Source organism: Mus musculus, chromosome 3, assembly GCF_000001635.26.
Source record: "Mus musculus strain C57BL/6J chromosome 3, GRCm38.p6 C57BL/6J".
NCBI classification, from domain to species: domain Eukaryota; kingdom Metazoa; phylum Chordata; class Mammalia; order Rodentia; family Muridae; genus Mus; species Mus musculus.
In genome coordinates, this window is record NC_000069.6 from 89,452,486 (window position 1) to 89,478,112 (window position 25,627).

A 25,627-nucleotide genomic window follows, 5' to 3' on the forward strand; every position below is an offset into this window, starting at 1 on the left:
GGTCGGAAACTCTAGTGTGTCAGGTTTCTAACTTAATCACCCACAGGTCCTGGGTGAGATGTCTGTACTCCCTTAGAGTTCAGCTAGACTCTCATGAAAGTTAGGAGTGGCAGTCCCCCTCTTTAGTGAGTCGCAGTGAGATCTATGCATGACAGGGCTCTTCAAGCTGTGGAGTACAGTCATTCGTGGATGTTTACCCATGGTTGATGCTCTAGTTCCCTATATAAAAGGTCATGGTGCTGGCATATTCCCTAGACAGAGCCTCCTGTGCAGCAAAGACATCTCTCTCGATTACTGACGTTGCTGCCCAGGGTAATGTAAATGCTAAGTGTTTGTTTCACTGCATGGTTTGGGGAATAACAAGGAAAAACCCACAGATACTCAGAACATTTCCTTTAGTATCAGTTCTTTCCTTTCCTTTTTGTGGGGGGAGAGGGTTGGTGGGGGAAGGGTGAGACTGTGTAGGTCTCACTATGTAGTCTTTGCTGGCCTTGAACTCACAGAGACCTGTTTGCCTCTGCTTGCCTCTGCCTCAAATGAGTGCTGGGATTAAAGGGATGTACCACCATGCCCTGATGTTTTTGAGTCAGGGTCTTATAGAATCAGCCTAGCTTTGAACTCACTGTATAGCTAAAGCTGGCCTGCTCCCACTGCCTCAGCCCAGCCTCAGCCTCCCAAAGCCAGGATTCCAAGCTCGTGAGGCACGCTAGGCTCCTCTCTTCCTCTCTCCCTCTCGTAGTCCTCCCCTCTTTCCTTCTTTTTTTATTTTTTTCCTTTGAATTTTTTTTTATGTGCATTGGTTTTCCCTGCATGGATATCTGAGTGAGCGTGTTAGATGCTGGAGTTACATATACTCATGTGGTTGCTGGGAATTGAACCTGGGTCCTCTGGAAGAGCAGTTGGTGTTCTTAACCGTGGAGCCATCTCTCCAGCCACCTTCTTTTTTTAATTTCTTCCTTACCCTGTTCCGTCTCAGCTTTCTTTCATTTCCTTTTGGTTATTCTATGACAACTCAGGTTGGCCTCCATCAGTAGCTCTTCTGCCTTGGCCCTAGCTTCGGGGTTTACAGGCGTGAACCACAGGGAGGGCCACTGCTTCTTTTACTATTTTGTGGGAGGGGGTGTTGGTTTTTTTGTTTTCTTTTGTTTCTTGTTTTTGTTTGTTTGTTGATTGGTTTTTCTAGACATGATTACTCTGTGTGGCCTTGTCTGTTCTGTAACTCACTCTGTAGACCAGACAGGCCTCAAACTCAGAGATCTGCCTGCCTCTGCCTCCGTGAGTGTGTGTGCCAACACACTCTGACCCACTTGTCTTTTAACTTTAACATTACTCTTTCTCCTCTCTCCCTCCGCCTCCCCTCCCTCCTTACCTCCTTATTTATTTATGTGTGTGGAGAAGCATACAGTGCTACGTTGTGCGTGCAGTTCAGTGGACAACTTCCCCAAGAGTTGGTTCTTCTTGTGGCCTTGTAGGACTGAGCAGGTTGTCAGGCTTGGTGACAAGTGCCTTTATCTGCTGAGCATCTCATTGGCCTTCTTTTTTAGTTTTGAGCCATTTCTCACTATGTAGCCCAAGCTGGCCGACCAGAAGTCAAGCTTCTCTTCCTTCAGTGTCCTGCTTATGGCGTGATAGGTGCATACTGTTAATGGGCACCTCAGCACCTCCGCCGCTTGTTGCAGGTCTGGTATATACCTAACATATACCATATCTTTACTATTTACTAATTTTGAGTATGCATATATACTCAAATATTTACTATGGGGTCGGCTGACTTCATAAATTGGAGCACACTGATACAGAGGGCCAACTGTATTATTGTTGGGGCTGGAGAGATGGCTCAGGAGATGCGGCGCGGCGAGCACTGGCTATTTATTCCAGCTTTCATTTCCTTTTGGTTATTTTATGACAACTCAGGTTGGCCAATTCACAGCATCTAGATGGTGCCTCACAATCACCTGTAACTTCAAAGTAAAAAACCAGAAGCCTGCAGTGGTTTTAATTCTAACCTCTAGGGGAAACCAGGAGAGCCCATGAGCTTCCGACGGGGAGGAGAGGGCACCGGTCTCAAGCCTGGCTGCAGCCCTGCTTCCTGACCCTCATACTAACTGGATTAGCTTAACACAAGCAAAATGCTAGCAGTATTTGCTTAATGCTGCCAGGAAGCCTCTGCTGACGCACGGAGAGGACCTGGAGAGTGGCCTCGGAGGCAGTTGGTGAGAGACAGCAGGGACTTGGTGATGTGGGAGGGGCAAAGGTGAGCTTGGGTGTGTGTGTGGGGGGTGTGTGTGGGGGAACAACCTGTGGGTCCTAGGGGACTCTTTTGTATAGGAAGGGCGAGGGTATCCCAAAGGCACCGGAGGGCAAGGGAAGCATCCAGAGAGCACAGAAGTGGAAGCGGAAGCCTAAAGAATGGGTGGAGGATGGGAAATGGGAACTGGACTGTGCTTGTTTGAGGAGGTGCTTTTAGTGTGGGCCAGGCTGGATGGGATGTGGACAAGGAGGAATCAAGGACACTTGGCCTCCTAGCCTGGGGACAAATGGATGACAGTGCCTTCAAGAAGTGTCAGGAAAGGGGGAGGGAAAACAAAAGCTGGTTTGCTGGGGTGGGGTGGGGTGGGGCGGGATGGATGGGGAAAGTTCTGGGTTTACAATAAGGCTGGTCAACCTCCACCTTTCTCCAAGCTCTGTAGCCCTTTACATTATCTGACCCTCTTCCTTCCTCTGGGACGGGGTGGGGTGGGGTGGGGTGGGGGGGTGGTAGTAGAAGTTGTTACTAACCTAAGATACTAACCTTCACTGATCGTGGAGATGCCCAGCTGATTGGGCTGTGTCATTCCCTGAGGTCATTGCTGAGACCCTATTGTGACTCAGGAGTACAGGCAGAAACCTGAAGCTTCCAGGCTAAGGGTGGAGAGGAAAGTGTTGGAGAGCCAGGTCCCACAGGGCGGCCTGCTTGGGACTGTGGCTGCGGGCCTTCACCCAGGCATTGTGCTAGGAGGGGCCAGCGGAGCCATTAGCTTTTCAAATGTTTTTCTGTCATTTTATTTTATTTTATTTTATTTTATTTTATTTTTTGAGACAGGGTTTCTCTGTGTAGCCCTGGCTGTCTTGGAACTCACTCTGTAGACCAGGCTGACCTGAAACTCAGAGATCTTTGTCTGCCTCTTCTGGGATTAAGGACATGTGCCACCACTGCTCAGCCTCTTTTCTGTCCTTTTAGCTCACTGAGAAATAGATTTTGAAGGGAGTGAGACTCTTTTTTTTTTTTTTTTTTTTTTTTTTTAGATTTATTTATTATATATAAGTACACTGTAGCTGTCTGACACTCCAGAAGAGGGAGTCAGATCTCATTACAGATGGTTGTGAGCCACCATGTGGTTGCTGGGGTTTGAACTCATGACCTCTGGAAGAGCAGTCAGTGCTCTTAAGAAACACACCACACACACACACACACTGGGGGGTGGGGAGAGAGAGAGAGAGAGAGAGAGAGAGAGAGAGAGAGAGAGAGAACGAGAACACAATGGCCCAGGCAGCAGTGTTTGGACCACAGGAGACTGTGGCTTCCTCATCTCACACAGTCAAGCAAGCAGTCAGATCTGAACTAACTATGTGCAGATAATGTTATTTTGCAAGGGCCTGGGAAAGAACCCAGGGCCTGGCCTATAGGGCCAGCACTTCCCCTGAGCTTCATTCAGCCCTTCTGTGCTCTCTCTGGCTCCTCTCCCTGGATCTGTGTGTCACTTGCCACTTGGAGAAGAAACAAAAGAAGCTTCAACCCCTGCTCCTTGGGCTCCTGGTCCGGGAAGCATTTCCCCTGTCTACCAGCTTCTGTCTCAGTGGCTCTGACTTGTGGGTAGACGGTCAGCTCTGGAAGAGTCTTTACTGAGTATCATTTTCAGAGGTGGAGAAAGCCCAGAGAATAGCAACTTGTGCAGGCTCCCAAAGTTTGCTAGGACAGAGTCAAGCCAGGAGGAGCCCAGGGCAGTTGAGCTCAGGCTAAAAGTCCGAGTGTGCTCTTTCTTTTTTTTTTTTTTTTTTTTGGTTTTTTGAGACAGGGTTTCTCTGTGTAGCCCTGGCTATCCTGGAACTCACTCTGTAGACCAGGCTGGCCTCAAACTCAGAAATCCACCTGCCTCTTGCTGGGATTAAAGGCATGTGCCACCATGCCCAGCCAGAGTGTTGGAGTGTGCTCTTCTTTTCTCCTCTCCAGTCCCCCACCTCCAACACACACACACACACACACACACACACACACACACACACACACACACACACACACACACACACGTCTTTAAGTCTAGACTCTGAATTGAGTCTGGAGGAGCTATGCACTACAGGTCAGGCTCCTCCTGGTTCTTGTTTCTTGCAGATAGCTCTTTTCAGAGAAGTATGGTTGTGACCACACGGTGGCAGCAGCGGGTCGGACTGCAGGTGGGAGGGTCTGGGAGGGAGGCAGGGGGAAGAAGGGGCCTCTAGGAGCTGCCCCAGGACCTTGAGCAATTGGGTATGTGGTTGTGCAGTCCTAGTCTTGGGTATATGCATCCATAGAGGTCCCCTCTAACTTAGGGGGAAGTCCTGGCCTCCTGGTCTCCCCCATGGAGCACCCATTCTTTCCTTCACTTCTTGATCAGTCATTCGAGACACCACCCGACTCCACCCACATTGTTCCTGGCCCTGCCTTTGATAGCACTTGGTATGCTTTTGAGCATCTGAGGAAAGCATGGAATGCAGTTTGGGGTAAGAAGCAGAGGGAAGGGGCTGGGCAGGTATATCCAGGATGGGAAATGTTCATACTCTGGACTGGAAAACATCTGGTTTTGGAACCAGATGGAGCTAATTTCATCATTTAGAGGTCTAGACCTTGATACAAGTCTCTCAGCCCCTTACTTAATTTTATGTATGTGAGTGTTTTGCCTGCACGTATATTAGTGCACCATATACACGCAGTGCCTATGGAGGCCAGAAGAGGCTGTCAAGATTCCCTGGAACTGGAGTTACAGATGGCTATGAATCACCCTGTGGCTTCGAACTCAGAGATCTTCCTGCCTCTGACTCCTGAGTGCTGAGATCAAGAATGTGTGCCACCATTGCCTGGCTTAGGCAAATACATTCGGAAGTTTTGTGATTGGGACTAGAATTCCAGGGAAATTTGATTCCAGGGTGGGGCTGAAGGAAGGGGTGAGTTATGTCAGGCAGGTTCAGAATTCTGGGTGGAAGTTCTGATTTCTTTTGAGTGAGGGCTTAGTGAGCAGGAGGCCACAAGTGACTTCACCCTATATAGGCTTCGTTGGCCTGGTGAGAGCCAGCTTTCGGTGGGACCCAGAGAAATATTTATTGCACAGAGGTGGGACAATGTGCTGACTTACAAACTGTGAAATCACAGTGCTTAAAACAAACAGTCTGCTGTGAGTGGATACTTTAAAGTTTACAAAGTATTTTGTTGTACAGTTCTGCTTTCCTCTGTTTACCAAGCCTCTCACTTCCTTCTCTTTATTTTATTTTATTTTATTTTATTTTATTTTATGGCCCAGGCTGGCCTGGAATTTGTCTGCTTCCATTTCCAGTGCTGGCTGGCACTTGCCACTAAACCTAGTTTATTCAGTGCTGGCCCTCAAACCTAGGCTTAGGCAGAGGCTCTATCAACAGACAGACATCCTCAGTTCTGGCGATCCTCCCCGGTCCACTCTTTCTGTACCTGACCACTCCTGTTCTTTATTTTAAAATGATTTATGTGTTTTGCCCGTATGTCTGTGTACCTCGTGCATGCAGTTCCCACAGAGGCTAAGGGAGGGCTTTAGGTCCTCTGGAACTGCAGTTCCAGCTGGTTATGAGCGGCTAGGTGGGTGTTCAGCAAGGGCAGCCAGTGCTCTTAGCTGCGGAGTCATCTCTTCGCCGAAGCCTCTTTCGAATACGCAAAGAAATGATTTTCCTAAGAGTTTCTTTACGTTTCACTTTGGTTTTCACAAGACTTTGCAGTCTTATACACTGGAGGCAGTCATAGGCTGCAGGCTTTATTTTGATAAGCTTAGAAAAATGTAGGACAGCAATTTATATCTACAGATAACAGTAAGTAGGTGTCAGAACACTCTTAGTTTTGCCTCTCAACTTCTGGCTGGATGTTGGTCTCCGGAGGAAATTGGGTAATCTTGTTCAGAGTGGCGTCAAAACTCCTTAACCTAAGTTACTAATGTCACCAATGTTCTTTTTCGAGATTCTGAAAAGCTTTGGAGAGGAGTATGCGGCTAAAGAAAAGATCACTTAGTTCCAGCTGGAGGCTTCAGCAGTTACAAAACCTTTTCAACAGTGAAATAGCATACTGTTCATTAAACCCCTCCCTCGCTATGACGTCAAGAAACACACCCTATCATGTCATTGTCTGGTTACTTCTTTGGAAAGAGCTATTTTTAGTGCGGGGCAAACACATATTTGCTTTAGAGCATGAGTTATAACGTACAAATTAAAAGGCAGATTTGAAAATGCCTTCAACATTACTATTTTTCTTTATCTTTATGTTTGGCCGGTTGTGTAGAAGGGAACTTGAGGCTAGTCTTTCCAGCGTCACTCTCGGCTCACCTTGTCAGCCGAGAAGGCGGGGCCATGACGTCACATCTGGGCGGGCGTGGACTGTTCTAAGTGCGTGCTGCGCAGGGGGGGGAGGGCGGGGGGGGGCGGGAAAGGTACTTAGATACTAGGCTGCAAGGCTCTTTCCCTTCCAGTTTCTACGCCCATTCTCTGCGCGCTGGTTTCGATGTGGGCTGTGTAGTGTGGAGAAGGAGTGGGATCCCTCCTCCTTTTTGCTTCTACTGAGCGGGTCCACTTCGTGCTTGGCTGCATTTCAGGGGTCCGAAGTGTCAGCTTTAGGCCTGGTGAAGCTTGGTGGCACCATGGCCCCGCTCGGAGCCTCCCCGCGTCTGGTGCTGCTGTTTAGCGGGAAGAGAAAATCCGGGAAGGACTTCGTGACCGAGAGGCTGAAGAGCAGGTGTCCGCGGGTGCAGGGAAACCGAGGAAGGGCGCTACCGCAAGTGATGGAGGGCTTTATGGAGGGAGCTCGTGGAGGGCAAGGAGGGACAGGATGACAGGGCAGGGGAAGGCAGACCCTCACGGTCAGTAAAACAGCAGCCTGCACAAATCTCCCTCAAAGAACTAGGGGACTGCCACTGCAGATCTATGAAGATGTAGCTCTGCCTTCAAGAAACATGAATTACTACTATTACTATGCTGGCACCTTCAACGTGCCATTCCTGTTTGATGATTGTGGTCTGAGGTAACTGGCCTAGATAAGGAGACTAACAAGACTGTAAAGGTTTTTTTTCAAGACCACGTCCTGAGTGTGTCTGCTGCAAAGAGAATCTGCCCAGAACACCCTGCAATGGCAGGAATTTATGGAATATTCTATGCCAGGTGTTGTGCGTCTATATCATCTCATTTAACCTATTTAGCTTCTTTACCAAATAGTGGTATTAGCAATCCCATGTCACAGATGCAGAAGCAGGGGCCCTTAGGAGCTAAAACCTGGTGTGTGTGTGTGTGTCTCTGTGTGTGTGTGTCTGTGTGTGTGTGTGTCTGTGTGTGTGTCTCTGTGTGTGTGTGTCTCTGTGTGTGTGTGTGTGTGTGTGTGTGGTCCAGCAGCAGGGAGAGCTCATACATGTAGGAGTTCAAGGCCAGAGTGGACAACATGGTGAATTTTTAGTATTAAAATTTTTAAATTTGCTAGGGTTATAAAGTAGCAAACTCAGGATTTAAATTCAGCTTGGCCTGCCTGGAGACACCGTTCACTCACTCTGCCCTGCCTGGAAACACCATTCACTCATTCTGTCCTTCCTTTCTAGATATTTATTTTCAAAGATGTGTTTATGTGATGGGTGTGGGTTTGTGCCTTGGTGTGTGCGAGTGTTCTTGGAAGCCAGAAGAGGGCAGGTGATCCCCAGAACTGGAGTTACAGATGGTTGTGAGCCTTCATGTGGGTGCTGGGAATAGAGCCTTGGTCTGTAAGAAGAGCAGCACTGGGATTAAAGGCATGTGCCACCACACTTGGCCCATCTTCAGCTTTTAAGAAAGCATGGTTCTCGGGGTTGAGCTAAGACTGTCAGGCTTCTGAGGCTCGCCTTTCCCCCAGCCTTTTATTTTTCTTAAGTGATAAGAAAATATTCTAGGAAACACTGTTTTTTGTTTTCTTCTGGAAACTTGGGCTGGGAAAGCAGAGAAGGGGGAGAGAGAATGCTGGGGCTCCTCTCCAAGGGCAAGGTGGTCAGGACACCACGTGTGAGGTACCACAGCCATTCCAAGAGGTTCAGGGGAGCCCTGGGCTGAGGTTCTTACCCCAAACCTTTACCACTAAATAATCACCATCGGTGTCTAAACTTTACTTGTTCTTAGCTCCACACATAGGCAGAAGAACAGCCGGAAGCCTAGACGATGGATGGGGTTCGGCTGCTGGGAGTTCACGGCCTGGCTCAGTGCTTAGTGGATGGTGTACTGCAGATGTCTTATCTGTTCTAGTCAAGTTCTGCTATTGTTAAATGGGCATTACATGGGATGGCTAAAAGAATCAAAGGAGCCAGCCTGTCCCGGAATACAGTGTTGGCTATTTTAATTTACTGTTTCATTACCCACAATGTTACTTTTCTTTTCTTTTTTTTTTTTTTTTTTTTTTTGATTTTTCGAGACAGGGTTTCTCTGTGTAGCCCTGGCTGTCCTGGAACTCACTTTGTAGACCAGGCTGGCCTCGAACTCAGAAATCCGCCTGTTTCTGCCTCCCAAGTGCTGGGATTAAAGGTGTGCGCCACCACCACCTGGCACAATGTTACTTTTAGTTAACTTTCTTCACTCATCCTCATTTTCTTCATCTGGAACAAGAACCAGGCTAGTGAGGTGGTTCAGCAGACAAAGGCACTTGCTGTCAAACCAGTTGTCCTCTGACCCCCCCCACCCAGAAATGATTTTTTAAAGCGGGGAGCACCTATTTCATAGCACACAGGAAACAATTGTAAGTACACTGAGTATCTCAAAAGGGCAAATTATTAATGTTGCGGTAACCAGGTCAACGTTTACTAAGGTCTCTGTGGCTCTGAGAGGTTTATGCTGCCTTTGGAGTCCCAGCATAAACCTGATCCAACCAGAACATCAGCAGGTCTAGAGTTTCCTATGGCAATTATTTAATGCCTTCTGCCTGTTCAGGGCTCTTTTATATGCCTTTGACTTTTGTAATAGTCCTGTGTGACGGTAGGGCAGATGATGCTATTATTTTATCAGTGAGCAAAGAGGATCAGAGAAGGGGAGGCCAAGAGTAGAAATTCCTACGGTAGAAATGAGCAACAGAGGCACTACGCTCCTCTTTTGGATACTGGAGACTGCTGGCAGCGCAGGGTTAACTGGGTCTGATTCCTTGTCCCATAGACTTGGAGGTAACATCTGTGCTCTCCTGCGGCTCTCTGGTCCACTCAAGGAGGAGTATGCTCGGGTAGGTGGTGGCTTGTGGCTTCTGGGGGCGCTGGGATGAGCCTGCTCTTGGAGAAATGGCTACTGCTTGAGTCACTGGCTCAAGAGAGTCTAGATCTGATGTCCTATCTTAAGGACAGACAAACAAGAAAAGGAAGGGGTCCAGGAAGGGCTGTAGGCGCTTGAGTTGGCAGCTCTGATGCCTCGTAACTTACAGGATCTGTACTATAATCCCCTTTCTTCAACTATGTCACACTGGCATACTCTGCTACCCACCTGGCCTGATGCAACCCTGGGATTCTCGGGGCTTGGGAAGAGGGTGCCGTTGATAAAATGCTTGCTGTGACCTGATTTCTATCCTGAGTACCTACAGAAAAAGCCAGGCAATTGTGCTGTAATCCCAGCGCTAGGGAGGCAGAGACAGGCAGATCTCTGTAGCTTGCTTGCCGGCCAACTTGGTTTAATTGGTGAGGTCTAGGTCCCAGTGGGAGACCTTTTCTCAAAAACAAAATAAAAACCTCAAGGTGGATGGAGCAATATCTGAGATTGCCGACCTGTAATCGCGTGTAGACGCACAGGTACACACCTTTCCCCCAAAGAAGTTTAGGCACATGAACTGTTAGGACACATGGTTAGGTGGGCAGAAAGCGAGACGTAGAGCAGTGTGCAGATGGGCCTAGTCAGTGTGGCTTTGGTATAACACAGCAGCTGAGACTGGGTACTTTGTACAGAAAAGAGATATATAACACACAGTTGTGAAGGTCCAAGAACATGGTGTTAGCATTCTCTTAGCTTCTGGTGAGGGCCTTATGGTGGGAGGACAGTGGACAAAAGGAAGATCACGTGGTAGGAGGACTGAGGAGAGAGGCCTGGAGCCGTATATATTAACCTGCTTTCAGGGTGACCAATCCAGTCCCACAGAAGTGGAAACTCATTAGTCCTCTCTAAGAGCCACAATCCCTCAGAGGCACCATGTCCCAATACCACCACATTGGGGACAAGGCTAAACAGGAGATTTGGTGGGGACAAACCATACTAATGACTGAGAATTAGAATTATACCTGGTGGTGAATGCATTTCATCTCAGTTCTTGGAAGGCAGAGGCAGGTAGATCTCAGTGAATTTGAGGCCTGCCTGGTCTACAAAGAGAGTCCAGGCCAGCCAGGTTATGGTGTGAGACCCTGTCTAAAAAAAAAAAAAAAAGTATATCTTCTTTAGGTACATATATGAAGTGCTTCTTGCCCCTTTAAACATTGTTCCAGCTGTGAGGGATGTTCCAGATGTGAGTTTCTGTACTGCTGGAAAAGATGCCACTGGATCCGCAGTGCTGGCTGGCACAGGGAGAAGAAGAGGGGAGGAGAAGAGATTTTTGTTGTTGTTGTTGTTGGTTTTTTTTTTTTTTTTTTTTTTTTTTTTTTTTCCGAGACAGGGTTTCTCTTTATAGCCCTGGCTATCCTGGAACTCACTTTGTAGACAAGGCTGGCCTGGAACTCAGAAATCCAGAGAAGAGATTTTTATTGCAAACAAATGCATCTCTTTTGAATTTTGGTTGTTGTTATTTTACTACTACTACTACTACTACTACTACTACTACTAATATTATTATTATTATTTTGAAACAGGGTTTCCCTATATATCTCTGGCTGGCCTGGAACTCTCTTTGTAGACCAGGCTAGCCTCAAACTCATAGGGATACACCCACTTCTGCCTCCGGAGTGTTGGGATTAAAGGTGTGAGCCACCACCTCCTGGCTATGGGTTATATTTTGGATACTACCTTTCTATTCTGGCACCTTCTAGGTAGAGCCTTTGCTTGTCATTGTCTCTGGAGAAGAGGAGGGAAGGCTTAGAAGCAGCTCCCTGGGGGTCAGGGTAGCCCCTCCTGTCTGAGGGTTCCTCTGGGTGTACAAGGTCCTAGGAATGCCCAGAACCAAATGAAGCAATGCTATTTCAGCCAAGTGCCAGGACGTTGGGTATGGGAAAGGAGAAGGGAGACATATCTCTCTGGGGTTTTTCATGGAGGCAAAAGATGCCAGAAGGACACAAGATTTCTGACTGGAACACTATAGGCTAAGTTTGTGCCCAGGGCTTGCAAACTAACTTCAAGATTAGTTTAAGCCAGAAGTAATTGGGAGGAGGAAACCCTCAGAAGAGAAAATGACACCATACATGTCAAACAGTTTTGGAATTATCTAAGACCTCCCAGTTTTGGGTATCTTGGGGGGGGGGGTCTCCCTTTGTGAGGCTCGCCTCCTGACTGCCTTTGTCACTGTCCAAGCTGGCTAGTGACTGCAGGGAGGTGCCAGGTAGGACTGATCCTTCCTGCTTCAGGAAGGATGGTGGGACTGTGTCATAGATGGACTTGCATTGCAGGAGCATGGCTTGGACTTCCAGAGACTTCTGGATGCGAGCACCTACAAGGAGACCTATCGGAGGGACATGATCTGTTGGGGGGAGCAGAAGCGCCAGGCAGACCCAGGCTTCTTCTGCCGGAAGATTGTGGAAGGCGTGTCCCAGCCTATCTGGGTAAGGGGGCTCGGCCTTGGCGTACAAAACAGGTCTTCCCAACCCTCTCCTGGGGCCATCTCTCATCTTCACTGCTACCTTCTGTCCATGTCCTTCCGCCCACCTCTCTAGCATCTCAGAAGTCCTCCTGCCTCTGTAGGCCATCTCTGGACAGGAGCCAGGGTGACTTAAAAAGTAAGCCAGGGTGACTTAAAAAGTAAAAAGTGTATCAGTGGAATGTGGAGAATGTGCTCGTAACCGCCCCCCCCCCCAACACAAGTAAAGTCCGAGTTTTGATGTGAATGTTGGCGCTCCCGAGTTCCTCTCCATCCTAACAGAGCTGTAGCCGCCAGCGTCTCTTACATCAGTTATGTACTTGTGACTTTGCTTTTTTTCCTTCTTGCCTTCCCTTCTGTTTTCTTTTCTCTCTGTTTTATTATTTATTTATTTAGACAATGTTTTACTATGTTGTCAGGGCCAGCTACTTTGTAGACTAGGATGGCCCCAGACACTCACAGAGATCCACCTGCCTCTGCCTCCCAAGTGCCTGAATTAACTGTGTGTACCACCACACCTAGCAGATCATGCCTTTGCGTGTCTTTTTCCTGCCCAGCTGCCCCTTCCTGACCTTTTTACCTGATTTACTCTGACACTTTTCATGTCACCTCCATTGGGAAGCCTTCCTTGATATACACCATTGTCTTTTCTTTCTTTCTTTCTTTCTTTCTTTTTTTTTTTTTTTTTTTTTTTTTTGGTTTTTCAAGACAGGGTTTCTCTGTATAGCTCTGGCTATCCTGGAATTCACTTTGTAGACCAGGCTGGCCTCGAACTCAGAAATCCACCTGCCTCTGCCTCCTGAGTGCTAGGATTAAAGGCGTGTGCCACCATGCCCGGCTTACCATTGTCTTTTCTTTTTCCTTTTTAATTTTTTTTCCCTTTTCTTTCTCCTAAGACAGGGTCTCATGTAACACAGGCTGGCCTTGGACCTCTATGTAGTCAAGGTGACTTTCATCCTCTGATTCTCCTGCTCCCACCTCCCCAGGTCTTAACTAGCCCACAGGGACCCTACACTGGACTGTCCTTATTCATCCTTGTGGTAAATTCTGAGTGAGTGTCTCCTTTTGCCAGACACCTCTCTAGGTTCTTAGGGAATGCTGGTTCAAAATAGAATGAAGAGTTTACCTTCAAGGAACTTCCCGTTATAGTCAGGATTTGGGGAGACATGTAGGTGGTGCCAGGGGTGGGGGTGGGGGTCAAACAAGATAGATGGTGGTGTGGGCAGCTGGTGAAGGACTGCTCTTTAAGGCCTGCTGTCTAAGGACTGCTTTTTGAGGCTTAAGAAGGCCTCGTTCTTAAGGCGAGGTCAGAGCATGACTGTAAGGAAGTGAAGTGAGCTGAATGGGTAGTTAGGGAAGTAGCTTTCTAGAGAGAGGGACGAGAATATGAAAGCCAGAGAGGGGTCCATTCCTTCTGTTTGAGAAGCAGCCATTGTGGTAGCCTTGGGAGGTTAAGGACAAAGGTTATAAGGCTTTGGGAGAGTCTAGGAGTCGCTGAGAAATTCTAAGAAGAGGAAAGACATGGTTTAGGAATCAAAGGGCAGTTGACTTAATTAATAGGGTGTAGGCCAATGGTGGAGTGTGTTTTAGTGTCTGGACATAGTTCTTGGAAAGAGTGGGGTTAAAAACCTGAGACAAAAAAGCCGGGCGTGGTGGCGCACGCCTTTAATCCCAGCACTCGGGAGGCAGAGGCAGGCGGATTTCTGAGTTCGAGGCCAGCCTGGTCTACAAAGTGAGCTCCAGGACAGCCAGGGCTACGCAGAGAAACCCTGTCTCGAAAAACCAAAAAAAAAAAAAAAAAAAAAAAACCTGAGACAAGAGATGGCTTAATGAATAAAACCCTGGAGTTCAGATTCCCTGGAAGCCACATAAAAATGCCAGGTGGGGCTGGTGAGATGGCTCAGTGGGTAAGAGCACCCGACTGCTCTTCCGAAGGTCAGGAGTTCAAATCCCAGCAACCACATGGTGGCTCACAACCATCCGATCACGAGATCTGACTCCCTCTTCTGGAGTGTCTGAAGACAGCTACAGTGTACTTATATATAATAAATAAATAACTCTTTAAAAAAAAAAAAAAAAAAAAAAATGCCAGGTGGGGGCTGGTGAGATGTCTCAGTTGTTAAAGGCATCTGCTGTCATGCCTGAAGACCTGAGTATGATCCCTAGACCCACATGGCAGAAGGAGAAAACTGACTGCTTTGAATTATCTCTACACACATGCACAGGCACATGTGCGCGCACGCACACACACACACACACACACACACACACACACACACACACCACTCCCACATCTGGCATTATAGATGCACATTATAGGTGCACATGCCAGTAATTCTAACTCTCGGGAAGCTAAGGCAGGGAATTGAAGGTTAGCCTTCACTATGTACCAGTTTTGAGGCCGGCAGGGGCTAGGCAGTGATACTTTGTTTCAAAACCAAACAAAGGATTTAACTGGCTTGCTCTGGCTGCTGAAGGGCAGGTAAGTGCTGAAGCGCAGAGGCTTAGTAGATCGTCCAGTGACAGGCTGGCCTCAGAGCTGGGAAAGACCCAAGAAGGGGTCAGCTTTACATGGATTTTAATGATAGAGCCACTCAGAGTTGAGCAGGTGATGAGTTGGTTCTGGGGCAGAAGGACAAGGATTTGATTCTGAGCAGAGACAGGAAGGGTCAGGATTGGAGAGAGCAGGAGTTGAGGAGCTATGTTCCAGTCATGTCCCGGCTGACATTCATCAGTCAGCACTGTGGCCCCTGGTTATTGCATCTCCTGCTCTATTGTATGTTCCAGCCCCAAGAGAGCAGGGCAAGGTGTACTTAGCTTATGATACCATCCTCAGTGCCTGGCAGAGTGCAGAGTACTTGCAGTGCCCTTTACTTAGTACTGGAGCTGAGCGATCATGCTTCCTGGCAGGTGACAGTGCTCAGAGGTGTTTGTTCAGTGAGCTGCACCATTGCTCTGGCTTCAGTAGCGGGGCTCCCCCCATCCCCCCGCCCCCTACCTCCAGATTTTCCTCCCTATAGCACTTTTTCCTAATGGTCACCTGTTTGTGTCTCTTCTTTGCAGCTGGTGAGTGACACACGGAGGACATCTGACATCCAGTGGTTTCAGGAGGCCTATGGGGCTGTGATACAGACAGTCCGAGTAGTGGCCTCGGAGCAGAGTCGACAGCAACGGGGCTGGGTGTTCACACCAGGTAGGTGGCGAATAGCATTTACCCCCATGGCTCAGCACACAGCTCGGCCACCCCTGTGCTCTAGGCTAATATTGAGAGTGAGCGAGAGGCTGTAAAGGGGAACCTGAGGCCTGAGGAATGGGTTGGTAGAAGGTCAAGTTCATAGAGTGTCTCCTTTGGCTGTCTTGTTGAGGCCAGTGGACTTCTCTGGCTAAAGCCCCATTCTTGTGTGCTTTAGGCTTTGGGGGCTGACAGTGGTTGGTGAGCAAGCCAAACCAACCCTGGATAAGCCATGGGGCCAGACAGGAAGTTTTCCAGGGGCCTCAGTGGTACCAGTCCAGGACCTGCTTTGCAGACAGTTCTGAAGGGCAGCTTGGGCCTCTATCCTGCCCCAGGTCACTGTTTCTTGGATACACTCAGATCTAATGAGTGTGAAAGCTAACAGCGTGTCCCTTGGATGCTCCAGCAGGGCAGCCTGGGTCTGGTGGTTTATACACTCCTTCTTACAGACTCATGCTTTACAACTCCCGTGTGAATGCTGCTCTTCCCATACTCATGGCCCATGAGGGCCTTGGCCCAGACAAGTCAAATCTCTTTCTCAAGGCCCTGTTTCCAGCCCTGAGGACACAGCCTCCCAGCAGGCTCCAGCCTGGGCTAACAGTGTCAAGCCCTTTCGGGTTGTCTGCAGTTGTTGATCCAGTCTTCTCTCAGTAGGCGATGGTCAGAGCAGAGTGATTTCATCAGGGGCTGCCTGGGAGCTCAGCCCCTGGTGGGAGGCCACACCTACTTCCCAGAGGTTCTCAGAGGAGAGGCACAGGGTGGAGGGCTGGAGTCTGACTCCTCTGTTCTTCCTCCCAGGGGTGGACGATGCTGAGTCAGAGTGTGGTCTGGACAACTTTGGGAACTTTGACTGGGTCATTGAGAACCACGGAGATGAGCAGTGCCTGGAGGATCAGCTGGAGCACCTGCTGGGATTTATTCAAGCCAAACTTTAGTGATGAGGCTTGAGGGGACGAGCAGAGACTGATGGGCCTGGCGAACAGTGGTTCTGCCAGATGTGGGTCCCCAGTCCCAGCCGAGGTCAGCAAACAGACAGACAGTCTGGCTTGCCAGAGGTCTGGGCAGGATGCTCGTGAGTAGTGGGCAAATAAAGAAACCTCTGGTGTTGTGTTTTCCCTGGAGAGGACACTCTGCCTCTTTAGGGCACTTATAGGGCAAAGGCAGGCGCATGAGTTTTGCCTGAGGCAGGAACATTGCCACACCCATGATGGGCAGGCTGCAGAGCTGTGATGGTGGTGTTTCCCTGTGTGTACGCTCTCAGCCCTGGAGTCCTAATAAACTTACTTGGATCACAGCTCAGAGCTGGAGACTGATGATTTCCCTGACATCTTGGAAAACCTGGGGGTGGAACAAGGCCATGGTGGCGCACGCCTTTAATCCTCATGCAGAGAAGGCAGAGGTGGGCAGATCTCTGAGTTCGAGGCCAGCATGGTCTACAGAGTGAGTTTGAGGGCAGCCAGGACTACGCAGAGAAAACCCTGTCTCAAAACATGATACAAAACAAAGAAAGAAAGGAAGGAAGAAAGAAAGAACATAAATCTGGGGTATTGGGGTAGGTATGGGTCCCACTCTGCCTTGTACTTGGCTGGAATGAATCCTGCAGAGGTTGGCCTGAGCCTAAAGCCTGGGACAGGTCTCTGTGTTACAAGTGGGATTGGGGTCTGTAGTTCTTGTCTTCTGGGATGGCCCTAAGAAAGGCTCAGTCACCACAGGACTTGGCACCAGTGCACCAGCACCTTGCCCCTTCATAGCTTTTCATGATTTCTTAGTTTCTGGGCTCATCACAGACAGTGAAGTGGGTAGGAGGAAACTTCCATGTCCTTTTAGTGGATGCCAGGAACTCCAGTGACATGCCTGGCCTGGCTGGCAGGGTAATGAGTGTTCGGGCTCACTGTAGAATGACTGACATGTGGTCAGCATCTTCTGCCACATCTGTGTGAACGACATGAAGCCCTGTGGTTCCATGCTCTCCCCAGGCCCAGCCTCTAGTGCTCCTCCTGCCTTTATTTCCACATAGATTCAGTTCTCACCAACAAGGGAGATGGGAGAAGAGGCTGATACTTCAGTGTGACCAACCCAGAAAAACCTGGTTCATTCTTGCCTATACTGTCTGCCTTAACTACCGCCCTTTCCAGGCACCGGGCCACGAGCAGATGAGGAGGAGCAGGCACGGGGGAGTTCTCCCGGAGTCTGCTTAGAGGAGACACACAGGTTTCCCACAGGACACTGGGGACCAGAGAGAAGTTGCACTTCGAAGGCAGCTAGGATTCCCTAGGCAGGCCAGCATGGTCCGCACTGGGTAGGGCTCTTTCTTGGGATCCAGAGCAGAGGTGTATAAAGAGTCCCAGCTACAAAAGTGACTCAAACGCACAAGGTCTATTCCTCCAGTGTAAGTAAAGTTTTGAGTCACCAATCTGGGAGGGTCCCGTGAGCAAAAGCCTTCATGTGACAGGGGCGCCTAATACAACCATAGTTTGAAATAAGGATCTCTTAAGGCAGTGGTTCTCAACCTGTGGGTCGCGACCCCACGGAGGTGGGTCCCATATCAAATATCCTGCATATCAGATATTTACATTATGATTCATAACAGTATCAAAATTGCAGTTATAAAATAGCAACAAAATGGTTTTATGGTTGGGGTTCACCACAACATGAACTTTTAATTAAAGGGTGGAATCCTTAGGAAGGCTGCGAACTTCCTATAGACTGGTATGGTTATATACCTTACTTTTAAAAAAGAATTGTTTATTTTATGCACATGAGTATATTGTAGCTGTCTTCAGACACACCAGAAGAGGGCATCAGATCCCATTACAGATGGTTGTGAGCCACCATGTGGTTGCTGGGAATTGAACTCAGGACCTCTGGAAGAGCAGTCAGTGCTCTTAACCTCTGAGCCATCTCTCCAGCCCCTGGCCCCCTTACCTCATTTTAAAGATGAGCAGATTCAGAGAGCTTGTTGTAAAACCCACCCAGTGGGGGACCACCCCGTACTAACTGAGATAGCTGGATTTTGCACCCAGCTGGACGGTCCTGTTGTAAAGCCCACAATTGCTATAAGCCTAGAACCTTCTTTGGGAGTAAACAGCCTACCTTCATGCCTGGGCAGCCACTTCAAAGACCCTTAATTGGACTTAAGCACTGGCACTTGAGAAAAGACACCTGTTGTCTTAGCTCAGGTGTCAGTTCTCAGCACAGAGGGTCAGTAGTGCCTTCTGGTCTGGCACTACTCCCCTCCCCCACGGGCACAGTATGAGGGGGGCAGAAAGGGCTTTGGAGTTGAGAGGGGGCAGCGCTTCTGAGAGGGCATAGTTCTTTACCTACCAACACGGGCTGAGGTACGGGGAGGACTGAGTCCCACGGAAGGGACTAGCCAGTAATTGTGATGGGCGGATAACAGTGGGATAACCCCCGGGTTGGGGTTGGGCAGTAAACCTCACAGGAAAGACTAAGTCTCTCACTAGGGCGGTGGGAAGGGTGACATGGATTTGATGGGTAAGGGGGACACATGCAAAGGGACCGCTAAGAGGCTTCATGGGGCTCAGAACAAGAAATAAAAGCTGGGGAGAGCCAAGTTGTCTGCACCGTAGATGGAAGAATCTGATTGGCTGATTCAGCCCTCCGAGGCAAGGCAAATTCTCATTAGTGAAACTGTCCCGCACTCCAGCCTTTCGTGCCTTTCTGTCCCTTCACCTCTCAGTTCTGCACACTTGCTGGTGTCCCTTGTGATAGTGCTTAGTCTTTTATTTTATTTTCTATTTTTCTTTAATTTATATGCATGGGTCCTTTGTGAGTCTGCACCATGTTTATGCCTGGTGCCTGTTGAAGCCAGAAGAGGCCATCAGATTCCCTGGAATCGGAGATGTGGGTCACCACATGGGTGCTGGGAACTGAACCTGGGACCTCTGGAAAAGAAGCCAGTGCTCTAATCACTGAGGCATCTCTTCAGCTCTTAGATTTTTCCCCCTCCCTGAAGATATGTTTCTCCTTGTCTTTCAAAGCAGCCTTTGGGAAAATTTCTTTTAAAGTCACTTGACCTTCAACTCTGCAAAACCTTTTTTTTTTTTTTTAAATTTTTAATTTTTTTTAAAGGTTCCTGGCACAGCAGGAATGTATTTTTTTTTTCTTTCTTGAAAAGGCCTGCATGGTTCCAGCCAGAAAAGAGGGCCTTGCTGGCATTTTATTTTTGTGTTCATATTTGATGAAATCTCTGGGTAACTAGAAATAGAATGGCATGCCCCCAGTCTGATACTGACCTTCTACTGAAAGCCTGGGTGTAGTGGAACACTCCTGCAGACCCACGCAGGAGGCCGAAGCAGGAGGATTATGAGTTCAAGGTCAGCCTTGGCTAAGTAGTGAGTTCTTTTTCTGGAGCTTTGGCTGTCTCAGAATTTCCTAAGGCAGATCCTGCTGTCTCTGCCTCCTGAGCACTGGGATTAAACCACACCTGGCTAGGCTACCAGGGAAGTTCAAAGCCAGTCCGGGCTCCTTTCGCGACCAGTCTCAAAACACAAATCACAAAATAGTCAGCCTTCTAGAAGATAAAAACCAAACCTCCAAACCTGCAGGCAACAGGTCAAACAACCCCTTCACAGGGGTCACATATCAGATACTCTGCATATCAGATCTTTACATTATAATTCATAAGAGCAGCAAAGGGTTGAGGGTCACTACAACCCGAGGAAATATGTTAAAGGCTCCAACATTAGGAAGAGGAAGTTAAGGGTCCCAGCTTTAGGAGGGTAGAAACCACTGCTCTAGATAGTGCTGTGACAAAGAAACCAACAGCATCTGGAGACAGCCAGATGGCTCGCTGGGTAAAGAGCTGGTTACCAAGGCTGAGGACTTGAGTTTGATCCCTGGAACCCACGTGGTGGGGAGAGGGAACTGGATTCCTAGCGCTGGCCTCGGACCGCCACACTTGTGCCTCGGGATGCATATGTTTCTCTAAATGCATAAATAAATAAATAAATCAGATACAGAATTTAAAAAGGAACCAACAACATCTAGAAAACTTGGTCGTTTATGTAGAAAACTTTGTGGATTCTTGGGGATTGGGGAGCTGGCTCTGCAAGCCCTAGGACCTGAGTTGAGGTCTCCACCGCTAGGTAAAGACCGGGTGAAGCATCTGGAGGGCCAGTCCTGCTGCCTGGAAGTCACGTCAAAGGTGGAAGGAGGGGACCAACTCCACGGAGATGGTCACCTTGCCACACCTGTGGCCACACACATTTAAAGACTCATTTATTCATTTTGATGTGTCTGAGTGTTTGCCTGCATGTGTTTCTGTGCATCTGGTACACACAGTGCCACGGGGGAAGGATGAGGGGCTCAGATCCCTGGAGTTACAGACCTTTGTGAGCCACTGTGGAGGTTCTGAATTGGACCTGGGCTTTCTACAGGGGCAGCCAGTGCTTTTAACCACTGAGCCGTCTCTCCGGCCACTGCTTTGTTTCCTCTCTTCTTTCCTTTCCTTCCTTTGCTTTTTTCTTTTTCCTTCCTCTTCCTTTTCCAACATATTTTTCCAACATATTTTTATTAATTATTTGGGCATTTCATGTCGTGGACCCGGGCGTGCTTATTTCCAATCCCCCTCCATTGTGGCCTCTCCCTGCAAAAGAAAAAGAAGGAAAAGAACACCAAGTCCATTTTGTGTTGTTCATATGCTCACTGGAGCATGGAGAGACTCCAGGGGCCAGCCCCCAAGGGAAGATGAACCCTTCTCCACCCAGACCCCCACCAGAAGCCATCAGTTGTGGAGAGCCATACTTCAGCATCCTTATCACAGTTTCTAAGACATATGTATGTATGTATGTATGCACTCTATTTGCACATATCCTGCATGACAGAAGACAGCATCAGACAGAAGAGGGCATTGAATCCCGCTATAGATGATTGTGAGCCACCATGTGGTTGCTGGGAATTGAACTCAGGACCTCTGGAGGAGCAGTCAGCGCTCTTAACCACTGAGCCATCCCTCCATCCTTCCTATCATAATTTTTTTTTTTTTTTTTTTTTTGAGACAGGGTTTCTCTGTATAGCCCTGGCTGTCCTGGAACTCACTCTGTAGACCAGGCTGGCCTCAAACTCAGAAATCTGCCTGCCTCTGCCTTCCAAGTGCTGGGATTAAAGGTGTGCACCACCACTGCCTGGCTCACAATTTTTAAGAGTTCTTTTCAATGGTTTCCTTTTTCAGGCTATTACTCTTTTGGGCGGTGGGGTTGTATGGGGAGGGGAAATGTCACAGAAGCCTTCTATGTTCCTCTTTCCTAACTGTGTGTCTGCAGTCGTCAGGAACACCACAAAAGCAGCTTCCTTGTCCTTCCCAGGCAGTGAGGACGTGGATTCTGGGTTTTCACATGGTTTCTGGCAACAGCAGAGACCACAAACATCCACATGATCTCTAGCATCGTGCTAAGGACCTCCATTTGGTCTCCGGTGTCAGTACAGACTACAGTCATCAACAAAGCCCTCAGCCAAAGCACAGGCCACGAACCAGCATGGCTTCTGGGAAAAGGATGGACCATGGAAGTCTGTTTTTGTTTTTGTTTTTTTTTTTTTAAGATTTATTTATTTATTATGTATACAGCATTTTGCCTGCATGTATGTCTGCAGTCCAGAAGAAGGGACCGGATCTCATTATAGATGATCGTGTGCCACCATGTGGTTGTTGGGAATTGAACTCGACCTCTGGAAGAGCAGCCAGTGCTCTTAACCTCTGATACATCTCTCCAGCCCCCCCCTCCCCCTTTTAAGACAGGCTAGTCTGTTAGTCTGGCTAGCCTGGAGCTTATGACGTAGACCAGACTGGTTACCATCTTACAGAGACCTGCTGCCTCCCCTGTCTCTTGAGTCCTGGAGTTAAAGGCATGCATCACCACACCTAGCAACTAGACACGTTGTACACACAATGACAGTAGAAAAATGTAAGATGAAGAGCAAATGAGAAAGATACCTAAGATCTAATTCTGGCCTACAGAGAGAGAGAGAGAGAGAGAGAGAGAGAGGAAGGAGGAAGAAGAAGAAGGAGAAGAAGAAGAAGAAGAAGAAGAAGAAGAAGAAGAGGAAGAGGAAGAGGAAGAGGAAGAGGAAGAGGAAGAGGAAGAAGAAGAAGAAGAAGAAGAAGGAGAGACAGAGAAAATAAGAAAGAAAACTAGGTGGAATATTCAAAAGAAGCCACTAGAACTGGTAAATAAATTCTTAGGGGGTCAAACAGAGGGTTGCCAGGTGTTTGAGCCATGGAATAAAGTCCTCTCATAAACAAAATCAACTGGAGAGCTGGCCAAGATGGTACATGCCTATAGTCCTAGCACTTGGGAGCCTGAAGCAAGAAGATCTCTAGTTTGAGAGCAATGTATCAAAACCACATGTATTTATATTTTATATTTACTGCGCAACAGGAAATTCAAATAAGCCATTGAGATGGCGCTGAGGATAGAGGCTCTTGTCAGGCCTGGTGACCTAAGTCCAAGCCCTGGACTCCCATGATGGAAGGAGAGAATAGACTGCCACCAGCTGTCCTCTGATCCCATGTGCTCATGGGCACACACACAAGTTAAAAAAAGATGTAAATAGGACAGGGGGAGAGATTTTCTGAACCCACTCATGAGAAAGAATGATATTCTGTCGTGTCTGCGCATGCACAGTGACGTGGCTGGCAGAGGACCCACGACCTGGTTCTGTCATCTGCTGATGTTACGTCCAGAGTCTAAGGACACCTTCGCTTTTGTTCTTTTGAAGGTAACCCCATTTCCCTGCAGGGATGGGTTTGGATTCTGTTCCTTTCATTTTTGAGATTCAACTTCTGGCATTCTCTAAGGTAGAAAGAACAAGGGCGTGTACTAAGGGGAAACTGTTGGCAGCTCATCGTCCCCAGTAAGGCTTTAGTGAGTGATGAGATGGACGAGTAAGTGGGCCTGGACTCTGTTCACCTTGGCTTTGGGGCTGTTCTTCAGGTGTCTTTGAGCGCTCCGTCTCGATTTGAAGACTTGGCTTCAGTGTTGTTACAGGCTCCCTTTCCCTTCAGCGTAGGTTTGGGTTTTGGAAGCAAAAGGAAATTTGGTGCTAACTGTGGTGAAAGGAAAGGCCGATGGGTGAGCTCTTCAGCTGTCTTAATACCACAAGACTGAACTTTGCTCTACGTTAATCAGTCCCAGGATCTTCTCCTCCCTTAACTTTCTCCCCCAACCCTTCGTTTCTTTTCCTTTCTTTGCTAAAAAAGAATCTCTCCAGCATCTTTAGAGCATCTCTCAGCTCTAGGCAAGGACTTTTATTTTTTTATTTTTTCTGAGACAAAGTCAAATGTAGTCCATGTCAGCATCAAACTTCCTACAGTGGAGGCTGGCCTTGAACACTCTCTCAACCTTCTTGCCCATATTTCCCGAGTACTGGGGTAACAGGCATGTGTGCCATGCCTGGCATAAAGAGGCAATTAAAAAGTCACCTTTAGGGCTGACGAGATGGCTCAGCGGGTAAGAGCACTGACTGCTCTTCCAGAGGGCCTGAGTTCAATTCCCAGCAACCACATGGTGGCTCACAACCACCCATAATGAGATCTAACACCCTCTTCTGGTGCTTCTGAAGACAGCTACAGTGTACTTACGTATACTAATAAATAAAGTCGCCTTTATCTCAATGTGGTGGTACAGATCTATAATCCTAACACTCTGGAAAATGAGGCAGAAGAACCACCATGGAAGAGTTTAAAGCTAGCCTGGATTACCAGTCAATCATCTCAACACAGCACAGCCACAGGCCTTAGCTGCAAGGCCCACGCCTTCTGCCACGCCCACGCCTGTTCTGTCTGCAGTGCCCCTCCCGGATGCTTTGGGTTTGGAACCCATGACTTGAAGAGGGCAGAGGCACCTCTCTGCATTTCCTAGTGCCCCACCACACTGAGAACAATTCAGGGATGTTTTTCTTGGCTTATACTCTATTGATTCTTTTGCCCTAGTACATAAGAGGTCTCCACAAATGTTTCTGAACAGAGGAAAAGGCAGCCTGGGGAGTGGTGGCGCTCACCTTTAATCCCAACACACGGGAGGCAAAGGCAGGAAGATGGAGGAGTTCCAGACCAGCCTGGTCTGCAGAAACCCTGTCTGTCACAACAAACACCATCATCATCAACGACAATAACAACAACAAGAGAGAGAGAGAGAGAGAGAGAGAGAGAGAGAGAGAGAGAGAGAGAGAGAGACGAGAGAGACAGAAAGAGAAACAGAGAAAGAAAGAAAATGGAAAAAGCGAGCGTAGGAAACAATGGGGCTCTTAGAGGCATAGAAAGTTCTGGTGTTTGAAGCAGCATCCAGCTGACTGGCTGTTTACAGTCAGCTCTTTGAAAAATAGCAAAAGCCCCAAAGCTTGTAGCTTTTGGTCATTTTTTTTCTTTTTTTCTTTTTTTTCCTTGGGAAGGTTGTATTAGAGGTCATTTCTATAGTAGAAATACTTCCAGTAAACCTTCTGTCTGTCAGCCTGTCTGTCTTGGTTTCTTGAGACAGGGTCTCTCTGTGTAGGCCTGGCTGTCCTGGAACTCACTCTGTAGACCAGGCTGGCCTTGAACTCGGAAATCTGCCTGCCTCTGCCTCCCAGTGCTGGGATTAAAGGTATGAGCCACCACTGCCCAATCTCTTCAACAAATTGTTATTCCATTTATTTCTTTATTCTTGGAAGAGGAGTGTGTGTGGAGGCCAGATGACAGCTTGTGGGACTTGGTTCTTTCCTTTTTCTGTGTAGGCTTCAGGGATCAATCAGGTCTTCAGGCTTGCTGGCCAGTGCCTTCCCCATGAAGCCATCTCCCTGGGCCCTACTTCCTTTTTTATTTTTGTGTTGCTGGTGATTGGATCTGGGTTATGTGCATGCTTGACAGTACTCAGCCACTGATCTTCCCCCCCCCCCTTTTTTTTTAAGAGGAAGGGAGAGGACGAGGAGAGAGAGAGAGTCTCCAAGTTACTAACTTTGAGCTCACTCTAGTCCTGCTAGGCCTTGAATTGGAGATCCACCTACCTCAGCCACCAAGTCACTGGAATTATAGGTCTGTGATACTAGGCACAGCTTACTGAGGGAAAATTTGAGCTCTCACCTGATACCAACTGGCTAGAATTTTTTCCTGAACACTTGAAGAATCTGCTCTAGCGAACAGTAGATGCCAGCTCAGCTCTTTCAGCTCGTCACTGTAAAAAATCCATTACCTATTTCAAAGGGTGGCCCTTTTACTGTCTCAACTGCAGGGGTCTGGGTATGCGCATTGAACCCCTGTGACCATCTGATGATTATGTTATCCCCCCCCCCCCCCCCATTTTACAAGGTCTAGAGAGCAGGGTCCAAGGTGGCAAAGTTCTTCTTTTTGCGCCTGGCTTTGGTGTCTGGCTATGGTCCCCTGTTGAATGGACACGGCACAAAGG

General features: G+C 48.2%; 1 protein-coding gene across 4 annotated transcripts; it reads left to right on the forward strand.

The window, feature by feature from the left end:
* Positions 1 to 2,055: 2,055 nt before the first annotated feature.
* Positions 2,056 to 16,529, forward strand: Pmvk (phosphomevalonate kinase). 4 transcript variants are annotated; one of them, NM_026784.3, is made up of 5 exons: positions 6,633 to 6,979; positions 9,397 to 9,460; positions 11,811 to 11,963; positions 15,062 to 15,191; positions 16,029 to 16,524. In NM_026784.3, the coding sequence occupies exons 1-5, from the start codon at positions 6,885 to 6,887 to the stop codon at positions 16,163 to 16,165; spliced, it is 579 nt and encodes a 192-aa protein (NP_081060.2). In that variant the 5' UTR covers positions 6,633 to 6,884; the 3' UTR covers positions 16,166 to 16,524. The 4 variants fall into 4 exon arrangements, with proteins under 4 accessions (NP_001297569.1, NP_081060.2, NP_081624.1 ...); NM_027348.1 differs by lacking the exon at positions 6,633 to 6,979 and adding an exon at positions 7,086 to 7,401; XM_030252780.1 differs by lacking the exon at positions 6,633 to 6,979 and adding an exon at positions 8,748 to 8,986 and having other exon boundaries at positions 16,029 to 16,529.
* Positions 16,530 to 25,627: the final 9,098 nt, after the last annotated feature.